This window comes from Cydia strobilella, chromosome 23, assembly GCF_947568885.1.
Source record: "Cydia strobilella chromosome 23, ilCydStro3.1, whole genome shotgun sequence".
Classification (NCBI taxonomy): domain Eukaryota; kingdom Metazoa; phylum Arthropoda; class Insecta; order Lepidoptera; family Tortricidae; genus Cydia; species Cydia strobilella.
The window spans coordinates 9,506,027-9,519,162 of record NC_086063.1 but is presented as its reverse complement, the minus strand read 5'-3'; the positions used below and the strand labels follow the sequence as shown (position 1 = coordinate 9,519,162).

The following is a 13,136-nucleotide window of genomic DNA, read 5'->3' as shown; positions in this document are numbered from 1 at the left end:
GTCATAGTAAATTTTGTAACCACAGAAAATTCACTGCCATCTATCGATACACTTTAAAACTAAAAATGAAGATTTATTAAAAATACGATAAAATGTATTTAAATATGGATAAATGATTTTTTTATTTGCATTAATTATTTTTATTTGATTTGACCCATGTACTTTTACGAATATGCGTTAAAATTGTTAAATAACAAACGAAACCGTCAACGCCCTCTATACGAGAGTAGGCCAAAGGTAGTGGCGCCATCTGATCGAGAAACAAATTTTCGTGATTTTCGAGGCACGTTTTTTCCTTAGACTGTATCCATCTATTACAGAGTTATATGGTTACACTCTAATAACGCGAATTAAAATTGTCTACTCCAGAGCACACAGTCGCTGTGGCTTGTTTCCTTACAATAAAAACAGTTTAATTGTTTTTTCAGAGTGTACCCCGGTCAGGACCCAACACATCTGTACGTCGGTTGGGTGACCACACAATACCACCTTCACTCCAGGGACTTTAATCAGAGCAAGGTCATGAAATCATCCGTCATCATCACTGACGATTACGATCGCGTTATTGAGAGGTAAACCATGAGTTTTATTATTGAAAATAAAAATAACTTGTCCTCACATCCGTACTATACTGAATATCAAGATTTTTCGTGTACCACCCTACTCTCTAGCACGAGTGCCTCGCGAGATAGACTACCCGTTTACTACGGTATAGTAGTAATAAGGGCTGGTAACTACAGCTAAAACAATTTCATTTTATTTTCAGCGTGGAACGTCAGTCCTGCTACATGGTACGCGCGGATGAACTCTACAACGAAGTAATGGCCGAGGCAGCCGGCGCCAAAGGTGCCTCGCAAGGCATGTTCATCGGATGCTCCGTGGATACCTCCACTGGCATCGTGTCGTGGACCTGTGAGGGGAAAGACACCAGCTTTAAATATAAGGTATTAATACTTACTCTTTGACGGCTATTTTAATATAGTCCTATTCTATAAGTCTATAACAAAGTTATGGCCGATTCAACATGGGTCAAAGGCGCCTCGCAAGGCATGTTCATCGATTGCTCTGTAGACACTTCAACTGGCATCGTGTCGTGCTTGCAAAGGAAAGGATACCAGCTTTAAATATAAGGTATTGACACTCTTTGACGGCTATTTTTGAATCTAAAGTTATGGCCGAGATAGTTAAAGATGCCTCGCAAGGCATGTTCATCGGATGCTCCGTGGACCTGTGAGAGGAAAGACACCAGTTTTAAATATAAGGTATAGCTCTTCTAACAGAAGATTGTAAACCAAACCTGCAAAACAACAGATTATAGCTCTTAACTGATTTCGAAAAATACGAGACATTGTCAAGATAACCTTTACCACCAATTGCCGAGTTTTCTGTTGACAATTTTACTAGTATTGTGACTTGGATTGGCGGGGAAAGAGATGAATATTTACAACGAAATTATGCCTGAACGAAAGATGCCTGGCAAGGCATATTAAGTATTGTTCATTTATCGGATGTAAAGCTCAAATTTATACCATTTTTAACAGATGGAGCCTGAAATCAAGCTCTTCCCTGCCATCTTCGTAGAGGCTACTTCCAAGGAGATCCTCCAAATCGAGCTCGGTCGATCTTTGACCAGTTTGCCACTCAGCGCGGCCGTGTTACCGACGAGCGACAAGCATGTGACACCCCAGTTCCCTCCGAGGCTGAAGATACAGTGCTTGAAGCCGCATCAGTGGGCAAGGGTAGGTTACCTGTTTACCACTGTTTTCTCTAGATAGAGCTAGAAATTCCGTTTTTGTGGGTCTTCGTAAGAAAACTTAAACATGTTTTCTTACGAAGACCCACAAAAGGTAGTTTTTTTTTAATGCTAAAATCAATTAAATATTCGTTCACATCGATGTATCACGTCTTTGCATCAGTTTTTCTCATTTTTGAATGATTTTTCGTCTTAAATAGGTGTGTAACAAATGCTGACATTGTTAATTCTAGAGAAATCATTTACCCAAAGAGCTAAAGAGTCTCGTTTTATGTGTACTTTTTATATAAATACACATAAAACGATTTCATAATAACTTATAGTATATTTTTTCGTTTTGTAGGTTCCAAACCAGTCGCTACAAGTCCACGCACTGAAATTATCAGATATCCGTGGCTGGTCCATGCTCTGTGAAGACGCTATCTCCATGTTAGCTCTACATATACCTGGTATGTACCGCCGTGTTTTCTATGGACTATATTATTAGGCTTAGAATAAATTTAAAAGTGGAAAAATTACTGCCTTGGGTGAGACTTGAACTTACGGCCTCTCGTGGTGGTGGTGAGTTCAAGTCTCACGCAAGGCAGTAATTTTTCCACTTTTAAATTTATTCTAAGCTTAATAGCATCGATCGCAGACGTTTCTGCTTGTTAAAAATTCATTTATATTATTAGGGAATGAGAGGAAATCGTTTCGGTACATCTTGGGATGAGTTACTTATTATTGTCGTTTGATTAAATCGACATTAAACTACCATTACTTTTTGGAAATTCGGGATCAAGTCTGTTAGATGTAATTGTCGCACAGTTTTCTTCACCATCGTCTAAAAATTCTTTAAAAATTCCTAACTTTATTTACAGAGGAGGACCGTTGCATCGATATTCTGGAGTTGATCGAGATGGACAAACTCCTTAGTTTCCATTCGCACACCCTGACGTTGTATGCTGCCTTATGTTATCAGAGCAATTACAGGTAATTTCATACAATATTAAAACCCTACTGATTTCTTCATAGAAAAAGAAGAAAGGAAATATATTCATTTAATGCCACCAAATACCTACATTAAGAAAAAGAAGACATGCGGACATAAAAAAAACATTGGACGCTAAAATAGGATCCCTACTCAGCATAATGCCGCGGCAATCCGTTGCGCTGGTTTTCAGTGGGGACCTGACTTGTCCCCTAAGTTCTAGCAACTCAAATAATATTTAGGGGGATTCACACACAAGAAGCTGCCTCCTCAAGGCAACTCCCGCGCGAGGCAAGTCGCTTTGTGTAGATGCCGAGGAAACACGCACTTTGCATTGTTGATGTATGTATTATTCTGTTCTTTTTAGGGCTGCACATGCTCTTTGCCAGCACGTCGACCAAAAACAACTCCTGTACGCGATTCAGTCACAATATATGTCTGGTCCACTTCGACAAGGCTTCTACGATCTACTCATAGCTTTGCATCTCGAATCACACGCCACCACCATGTGAGTATCAGCCATTTCTAAAACAAACCTAATCTAACCTATAGAATAACCTTATGAAAATCGTATAAGTTAACGGTTTCAGAATTAGGACTTATGATAATGATATTCAATAATTATGTCAAACAAAGGGATCCGAAAAATAAGATTATACAGCTCAAGTCCGTACGCCATGGCAATAAAAGTATACAACAGAATAGATAACAAATATATATATAAAAGCAGAACAATGTAACAAAACATTCTTGACTACACTTAAAACTTACTTGATTGACAAATGCTACTACACTCTAGAAGATTTTTTTACAGATCCGTCTGATTAGTAACACCACTATTTTTGTGCACTAATTTTAAATTTTAAATTTGGATAATATTGTAAAAAAAGGTTAAATTGAATCATATTATTGACATATTGCACTCTAATATTAATCCTATTTCTAAAGCATTTACATTCTTATTATTTTAATACTTATATAATTTGACATCACTTAATAATAATTATTTGCCCGTTTATTTTTGTATTTAATACACTGACAATTATCTGATTCAATTCGGCTTATATGTATAAAAACTACTAAATTGACCTACTTTTATATTATACACATAGATTTAAGATTAGATCCTAAGTATGCATGTAGTATTGCTATGCCCCCACGGAGTCCATGTGGAACTACCAAGAATTTGTAATACCTATAAAACCATGGTTGCAATAAATAAATATGAAATATATGAAGATATTGCTTCCGGAGGCGTGCATAAAAGAAGTACCTTTATGGAGGCAATAATATTCGTCACATCGGGTAAAATTGTATAGATCAGTTGGTAAAGATAGTTTATTTTTCAAGTAGGCAAATTACAATGAGCTTATGAACGTCAAATAAAGCTACACAGACTCTAACCCGAAACCTGTACTCGAGAAGATTTAAGTCCCTCCTCAATTAGAGGAGGGTATCCCAATATGGGACCGGACTCGGCGGCGGGACACATCTTTTCATAAAATTACATATAGGATTAGGAATATGTAGAATAATGTATTACAGATCATCGAATTCGAATCTCTGGACCGAAACGGTAATTTTCTCCGTCTTTTCTTGAATTAAATTTAGTAAATATTTCTTGTTTTGCAGGGAAACAATGAAGAATGAATTTGTCATCCCCCTCGGTCCAGAACTGAAGGCTTTATATGAAGATCCTGACATGCAACATAGCTTACGCTCTTTGCAATGCGAGAGTGTGCGTCCGCAAATGAAAATGACCGATATTGCGTAAGTATATGAACCACAAAAGTATGCATAAAAATAAAATAAATAAATAAAATGGGCTTCTGAAGTCGCTACAGGACTTTGAACCCTTATTTCTGGCACTTTAAATTGTAAAAAAAAAATAACGAAACAATTTTTTTTTGTTTTTTTGTAAAAAAAAATATATCTTCCAGGTGGGAGTTTAGTTAATGTCCTCTATGTCTCTCGCAGGAGTTTGAAAGACATAAATTTGAAGAACGATTTGTTCCCTGGAGTTAGACCAAGATAACTCTGCAGCGATTTTGATACGACTCAAAAAAACTTAATATTATTATTATTATTTTCAGAGAAAACATCTCAGACATCAGTAACCTCTACTCTCCGAACTTCCCCCTTGAAGTGGTACGAGAATTCGTGATGCAGGCGCTCGCAGAGGCGGTGGAGACCAATCAGGTGCACAACCGAGACCCCGTCGGTGGGAGCAACGAGAATTTATTCTTGTAAGTGTACATACAGAGATACTTAGCTCAAAAAGGTGAATAACTTAAAAATAATCACCGTTAACGCAAGGTCATTAACCGCATGCGCCGTCGTAACAACGCTAGTATGTGTATTGCTATTTTCTCTAAAATAAAGCCGGGTGATCCCCTACTACAATATATACTGAAATGAAAATGATCCACCTTTAACTAACTCCTCATTTAAGTGAATTCAGGCTAAAGTAGTTTTATAAAGTGGCCATTACTTTTATATTTTGGGCCGATGGCATCTATCTGTACATTTCTGCGCATGAATTCACAATGGAGCAAACATTTTTCATATGTACTACTTTTTTGCAATATTATTTCTTATTTGTAGTGGAGTAATCCGAATAATGACGTAGGTATCCGTGGGTCCTCTACGGTCGCCATGTAAGGCTGCTATACGAATGGGTAAATATTGTTATTTGTATAACCTTCGAGATTATAAAGGATTAAATCTTATTTCCAGGCCTCTCATAAAGCTGGTGGATCGTCTCCTGCTGGTCGGTATGATGCGTGATGAAGACGTGGAGAAACTGCTCATCATGATCAACCCTGAGACTTGGGATCCCACTTTTGACAAAGGTAGGTTTGTCTTAAAGGTCTGCGTGGAGGATTTGAAATTAGGAGGAAGGTAATATCTTCCATATTATGGGAAGAGAGTCTACAGTAAGAGTTTTGAATGATTCACGGTTAGTTTCACTAGACTTATATTGACCGGGATATAGACCGTGATTACCTTTTGATTGTTTGTTTGTTTGTTGGGAGCTCATAAACAATTCAAAAGGTAATCACGGTCTATATCCCGCTCAATATAAGTCGAGAGAGTTTACAGTTTTTTCTCTCGTGAGTGACGTCACTATAGCAGAAACAAGTGCTATATTTGTAACAACGGCGAAAAATTTTCACTGCACATTTGACGTTTCTTTGTCACTGCACTGCTATTGTGTCACAATAATGGCGGCTGCCTTTTTGGCGCGAACATTACCACACATCGCTGATTCAAATTATTAATTCAAGAAGAATAGTAAAGCCTAAGAAATATCGTGCCACCCAATTCGACCGTAGAAATAGTTTTGTGGGCACTGAATTATCAAACTTCTCCTTTTCATAACCAGAGTTACAGATAATGACCTGAATGAACCTACAGTTACAGTTACAGATAAAGACCTGGTCTAGAATGAAGATAATTTAAGTGTGCTAAAAGAAAGCCATTTATCCTTTCATCTGTAGGAGACCCGAATTGGGCATCAGTTTTTGCGGCAATTTTAAATTCAAAATTTGAACTTCAAGGTCACTATTTAAATAGTACATCTTCGACAAGCCACAGATGAAAGGTTATACACAATTTATTAAATAAGAAACTAAATGAGTCCTTTTCAAGCAAAAGGCAACACATTGTCGCTTGCCATAAGGACGCCCTGACAGGTGTTTCGTAAGATACAAGCAATTTTTGTCCTTATGGTAAGCGACAATGTGGTACCTTTTGATTGAAAACGTCACAAATATTGAATATGTTACAGAAGGCAAAGATGAGCACCGTAAGGGCCTCCTCCACATGAAAATGGCCGAGGGTGCAAAGTTGCAGATGTGTTATCTGCTCCAGCATCTCAACGATGTACAACTGCGACACAGAGTCGAGGCCATCATAGCGTTCGCTCATGATTTCGTTGGTGATTTACAAACTGATCAGCTTAGGTAAGTATTAAACAATTTCACAATTTAAATCAAGTAAGGAACTAAACGTAGGCATATTTAGCAATGTTTTTAAGTATTTTTATAACGTATTATGAACATACCCCTACATGGCGGGAAGAACTTGATGTTTTTAAGATACGCCAATTTATTTTATGGTCACAATCGATTTCAATGACCTGATTAAAATGTTAGTTTTGATGATGTTTATTTGAAGACGAGTTTAGCCCAATATATATGTTGACAAGTGCCATACGGGCCATATTACTGGTTATCCAATCATTAATTTTATTATTTTAGGCGATACATCGAGATCAAACAATCAGACCTGCCGAGCGCAGTGGCGGCTAAGAAGACCAGGGAGTTTCGTTGTCCACCTCGGGAACAGATGAACGCCATACTCAGTGAGTATAGGAGTGGAAAGTATAAATTTCCGACTTAGGCCATAAGGCCTAAGAAGCGCTGGCTGGACGTCGTGATAGCGGACATGCAAGAGAACAATCTCACACTTGAGGATGCCGAAGACCGGGCAAAGTGGAGAAGATTGAGTAGGAAAGCGGACTCTGGCGCTAGGCCGGAGAAGAAGAGGCCATAAGGCACAGACTTTACTTCTTCAGTTTTTCAATAAACAAATGTGACTTTAAGAACAAGTTTTGGAAACAAATCAAATTATTTTATTAAATATAAATTTGTGTTTTTTTAAGTAGTTACACTACTATATATAAATTATAAACTGTGCATTTATTACAGTTTATAAATGTAATTTTATTTCAACGAACTGGCAGACCCTCTATGCGCATTATCCTTACATTAGATACATTTAATATAATGTAAAGATTAGATAGCGCAGAAAAGACATACATGAGGTCAGAATGGCCGTGTGTAGTCCTACATTCGACCATCCTGTTTTGATTGCGTCCTCGATTGCATTCAATTCAGTTTCGTTATATCTTACAATATCTTCTTATTCTAAGTAAATTATCTTTCTCCAGGTTTCAAGCACATGGATCTAGTAGAAGAAGCTGAAAAGGACAATATTCCTTGCGGCGAGGACCTGATCGCTCGTATGTCCGAATTCCATGAAGGGCTCATGTCGCATGTGTCTCTTTCTGCGTTGCAAGAACCTGAAGCGCCGGTGAGTAACATAGATCAATATGTTTCTCTGGGTCTCTATTGTTTCCCATAAAGTTTTAAGTCATGATGTATTGTTTGTCCGCATTTTCGTTAGTCATAAGTGGTCGCACGAGTAAAGGACAAGAACTAATTATGGACATTTTTCCCCGTAAACTCAATTTTTAAGATACAGACACTATATTTTAAAGTAATAACACTGTGTTCAGGTAACTGAAGGCCAAAATAACTAGTATAGATCATAAATGGTGAGCGATAAGGCATTACAACTTTGCTGTCCATTACTGGGTACTACTGTGCTTAACATATCCATGACTGGTGCCGTCACCCTAGTTTGTTTTTTCATAGAAACGAGTAACTTTTCAGGATTGCCTTAAAACAAACCTAACCTAACCTATCTATAGGATAACCTTACGAAAATCTTGAAAAATTAACGGTTTCTGAATTATGACTAATGATAATTTGACAATCATTACATTATGACTTTCAATAATTATGTCAAACAAAGGGATCACGGTTTCTCTTTCTCCAGTCATTTTCTAAAGTCTGAGGATTGTAGTCATCACTGACATAGTCATACCGCAGTCAATGCTCAAAGAACTATTAAAAGTAAAACAGATATTCGCTCCGTGCATTACTGTGGCGTCAGGTAGCAGAGTGACGTCATAATGACGGAATTATTACGTCATAATGACGTCGCTGACGACGTAATGACGTATAAATGCTACCTGGGTCGGCCTAGTAGGTGTGAGACGTGAGACATATCGCTTATTTAATAGTTGACAGCTGCTAAATAGTATGAAGATGCCGTACTATTTATTTATTTAGTCGTATGGCATATTACAATTCATGGTCGCTTTACAAATTTACAAATTAATAGTTAGGTTCTTCACCCAATGGGTGGCGCTAAACGAGTAACAAACTTTGGCTGCTGTACCTGTTGTTGTAAAATAACCTAACGATATTCGAGTCGCTTCAACGAATGATCTATATATAGATGCCGTACTAATGAATGAATGGATAATATTTATGTCAGTACAAGTCCCATATTATGACATACAATTACAATTATAAATAATACAATTACGTCAATTAAAATGTTTCTAACACTAGCAAGATTGCGACAGTCTTTTGATTTGCCGCGAAATTTCCGGGCTCTGATTATTATGTTGCCGTGTACCGCTAATTTGTTTCGTTTTCAAAACTCAAAAAGAAGATTTTTTTTCTTACAGTTGAAACTTTTTGTTCACAAAAATCATTTTCTTCCTTTGTTTGTAGGAATCAACTGAACCTGAGGTCAAACCTGGCACCATTGGCAAGATATACAACATTATCAACACTGTCAAAGAATTAGACGAGGAGCCAAAGGTAAGACAGAATAATAAAATATTATAGATTGAATGCATTTTTATTGATAATTATGATAGTGGAACTTTTTTCTGTTATTATTCTGGCAATAGGCTGGATGACAATTTTTTATTAATGTTATCAATCGATCAGGTTTGTTTTTTGGGACCAAATGTCTATATTGGGACCCACAGCATTAAATCGATACAAAAGTCAGAAATAAGTGAACGTGACGTCAAGCCCATCTTGAAGTATGGAAAATAAGTCAAATTGCGATTTTGTCGGTGGACTATTGCGTTAATGCATATAGTTGCTATACAATCATTTTTGGATATAATGTAAGGAATCGAATAGCACCCTTACTTTATTCCTTTTTAGGGTTCCGTACCCAAAGGGTAAAAACGGGACGGGAGGGTAAGACTCCGCTGTCAGCCGCAGCAGTATTTCTGTTGCCGCTATAACAACAAATACTCAAAAGTACGGAACCCTCGGTGCGCGAGTCCGACTCTGTTGTGTACGACTTACGAGTGACCATCCATTAACTTTCTTCTGCAGCCTGTAGAGGACTCTCCGCGTAAGACTCCAGAGGAGAAATTCCGCAAAGTGCTGATTCAGACCATCGTCTCATGGGCCGAAGAGGCGCAGATCGAAACCCCTAAGCTAGTTCGAGAGATGTTCAGGTAAAAATTATATGTACACTTTCTTTTACCACCTACTCGGGTTTTGTTAGGGCAAACTTTAAAAAAATATAGTAACAAAAACATGACATGTGACATGAAATAAGTAAATTGTAATTGATGTGGTAGAAAATCCAAACTAAACTGTATTGACATATTCATTTTGAAAGAGCTAATTTTAATGCAATCGAAATACTGAGAAATTAAAGATTTTTGAGCTTACCACCCACATACTTATCTAATCTGTTTGAACTGCTTGAAGAAAATTATAAGTATTAGTGTGATTCAAAACGACTCTTGTCTTGTATTGACATTCTATTTATAAAGTAGTATAATAGTGACATTTCTAATAATATTGCATGCGCTAGGTAACCAAAATCATTGTACGTCGCAAGACATATTATGATATTACAGAGAACAAAATGTTTATAACACCTGTATTCATTACCTGTAATGCACAATTGATGAATAAATGATTCTAAATGATTCTAAAGCCGGCTTGTTACTTAAGTTATTTAACTGCTAATTTTAAACTAAAATAATTTATTTATTTAAACTTTTTTATTTTTTTATTAGCCTACTTTGGTGTCCCACTGCTGGGCAAAGTCCCTCGTTTTCTCCACTCGACCCTGTCATCGGCATTTTCCCACCATTTGGGGTAGAATGCGTCCAAGTCGTCCCGCCATCTCCTTTTTGGTCTGCCTGAACCCCGGCCTGCACCGTCTATGGTGCACCGTGGGTCCCACTCAGTGACCATATTGGCCCACCTTTCCGGGTGCATGCGACAGACATGTCCCGCCCAGTCTCACTTAAGCTTAGCGGTCTTGACGCCTACATCTGCAACTCTAGTTCTGGAGCGGCTAAACTTTATTGCATAAAAAAATACAAATGGCGGACTTAATGCCTAAAGGCAGTCAACCAAATAATTGTTATTTTTCAGTCTCCTCGTCCGTCAATACGACTCCGTCGGCGAGCTAATCCGTGCCTTAGAAAAGACCTACGTGATCAACGCGAAGACCAAACTAGATGTAGCTGAGATGTGGGTGGGACTGAGCCAGATACGAGCTTTACTGCCTGTGCAGATGAGTCAAGAGGAGGAGGAGCTTATGAGGAAGCGATTGTGGTAAGTACTATATACATAGACATATATACAAGTGGTTATAGACGCGCCACCGAGCGACCGGGGGTAAGCGAAAGAATATTCATATAAAATTTGGGTAGCATAGGATTTTTTCTCTGTCACTTATAAATTTCTGTATTTCGCCATCGCCTCCTACCTATGATGCCACCCGGTCGGTGATAATGACAAAGCATGGTACTATTTCTCTTTCCTCTTATAGGAATCGCAATAAGACTATCTTTCTCTATCAAAGAGTGTCAGGCCCTTGACTATATAAGATTATTGTTGTGATGAGTGACTTAGATGGGATGAAGTTTTGTAGAAGATAAAAAACATAGCTGTAATGTCAACTTAGTTGTCAGATTGGATGGTACTTATAGTTCACCTTGAACCTTTATAAACTGAAAGTAATAGTAGTAATAGTAAATGCGGCTGCGTTGACAGCTGAAGTGGATACCACACTACGGCCCGGGCCCCGTACTAGGCGTGGCTCACTCCATTTCGTCGCGTCGCTACAAGTACATGCGGCCGACACCAATTTTGGTGTCTAGCCATAGTAGTTGCCGCACACCGCTACGGAACGGACGCCTGCTCGCGCTTTTTTTTATACCACGTCGGTGGCAATCAAGCATACGGCCCGCCTGATGGTAAGCAGTTACCGTTGCCTGTGGACGCCTGCAACACCAGAGATATTACACGCGCGTTGCCGACCCTTTAAAATACTGTACACTCCTTTTTTTAAGAACCGCATACTGTAGCCCCTCGGGAAAACCTCGGCAGGGAGCTCATTCCACAGCCGAAGCGTACGCGGGAGGAAATTCCTCTTAAACCGCACAGTACGCGACCATTTAGGTTCTAGGGTGTGAGGATGAACACCCTGCCGATGGCGAGCGGTGCGGTGATAGAAAGCGGCCGTTGGCATCATGTCAAACAATTTTTCAGAGCACAGCCCATTGTACAAGCGCCACCTAGCGGTCATATCTGTCGTAATAGACGCATTTTGTTAGAGAGTGAATCTTCTGTACTATTATTTATTCTGTGCCCGTACATAATGCGGTAACTAGGTCGACAAACTAAAGTTTGATATCAATAATAAATAATAATAAATCATTTATTTCAGACCGAGCTGATCCATAGTTTGTTAGTTACAGAGTATCTTAATAACTATGTTAGTGGCACAATACAAAAACAACAATAATTAAAATTTAACAATACAGATATAAAAACTACATATATTACCTACACGATATAGGAAAAATTATTTGGCAGGGGCAAGCAAGCCAGACAACCTGCTCTACTTGGCCCTGCCAATATCTGCTATGATAATCCGCTACTTCAAAATGTATGGTGTTTAATTTGCACTTGCAGACTGTGTCTATTTCTAGAATTATGTAAATTATTGTCATTTTTGTTAACAGGAAACTAGTGAACAACCATACGTTCTTCCAGCATCCAGATTTGATTCGGTAAGTGTAATAAGATTATCAAAAAATTTTTTTATTATAACGGTGGAAGAAAAAATGTACCTCGTTTACACCCGTTTTTTAAACTTTGTATCTTGTAAAACGGGGTGAAGTCCTTTTCTAATACAAGAAGTTTATAAAGGTAGGTAGAAATGCAATTGACAATTAGAGTTAGACCAAGATAAGACTGCAACGATTTCTATAGCACACGCTGTGCGTTATTTATACGTCATAATTTCATACAAGTGTGACGTTTAAAATAACACTTGCACTGCGTGTGCTATGAAAATCGTTGCAGTCTTATCTGTCTAACTTTAGTTCCTTTTAAAGAAAAGAATACTTACGTCACGATACTTTGTTTAAGTTACAAAATCTGTTGTTGCAATGCATATTTGTTGATAGTTGATAGTCTATTGTTATTGAAAATAAATGAAATGTTTTTAGGGTACTGCGTGTGCATGAAAACGTGATGGCCGTCATGATGAACACTCTCGGGCGCCGCGCGCAAGCGCAATCCGACGCCGCGCCCGCCAGCCCGCCCGCCGCTGAAGACAAAGAGAAGGTATGATGATGATTTGTAACACTTATTCAAAGATAAACCTTAATAAATTAAAATTTATTTGTTTTTTTTTCTCTTTCTAACGAACTAGTGGTGTCATGAATCTAGTATAACTGGATCGGTCATGTGGGGCGGGGGAAATGACCGAACGGGA

General features: G+C 38.2%; 1 protein-coding gene across 10 annotated transcripts in view; it reads left to right on the top strand.

Moving 5' to 3' along the window:
• LOC134751859 (ryanodine receptor) overlaps nt 1–13,136 on the top strand; it is a 175,998-nt gene that overhangs the window by 85,985 nt on the left and 76,877 nt on the right. For all 10 annotated transcript variants that reach the window (XM_063687375.1, XM_063687374.1, XM_063687372.1 and 7 more), the window contains 17 exons: nt 429–572; nt 767–944; nt 1,542–1,739; nt 2,097–2,202; nt 2,614–2,725; nt 3,091–3,231; nt 4,356–4,493; nt 4,817–4,969; nt 5,460–5,575; nt 6,514–6,688; nt 6,986–7,089; nt 7,678–7,820; nt 9,095–9,184; nt 9,719–9,843; nt 10,781–10,963; nt 12,379–12,426; nt 12,868–12,985. In XM_063687375.1, the coding sequence (XP_063543445.1) occupies nt 429–572; nt 767–944; nt 1,542–1,739; nt 2,097–2,202; nt 2,614–2,725; nt 3,091–3,231; nt 4,356–4,493; nt 4,817–4,969; nt 5,460–5,575; nt 6,514–6,688; nt 6,986–7,089; nt 7,678–7,820; nt 9,095–9,184; nt 9,719–9,843; nt 10,781–10,963; nt 12,379–12,426; nt 12,868–12,985 (2,272 nt within the window). The remainder of the gene's footprint in view (nt 1–428; nt 573–766; nt 945–1,541; nt 1,740–2,096; nt 2,203–2,613; nt 2,726–3,090; nt 3,232–4,355; nt 4,494–4,816; nt 4,970–5,459; nt 5,576–6,513; nt 6,689–6,985; nt 7,090–7,677; nt 7,821–9,094; nt 9,185–9,718; nt 9,844–10,780; nt 10,964–12,378; nt 12,427–12,867; nt 12,986–13,136) is intronic.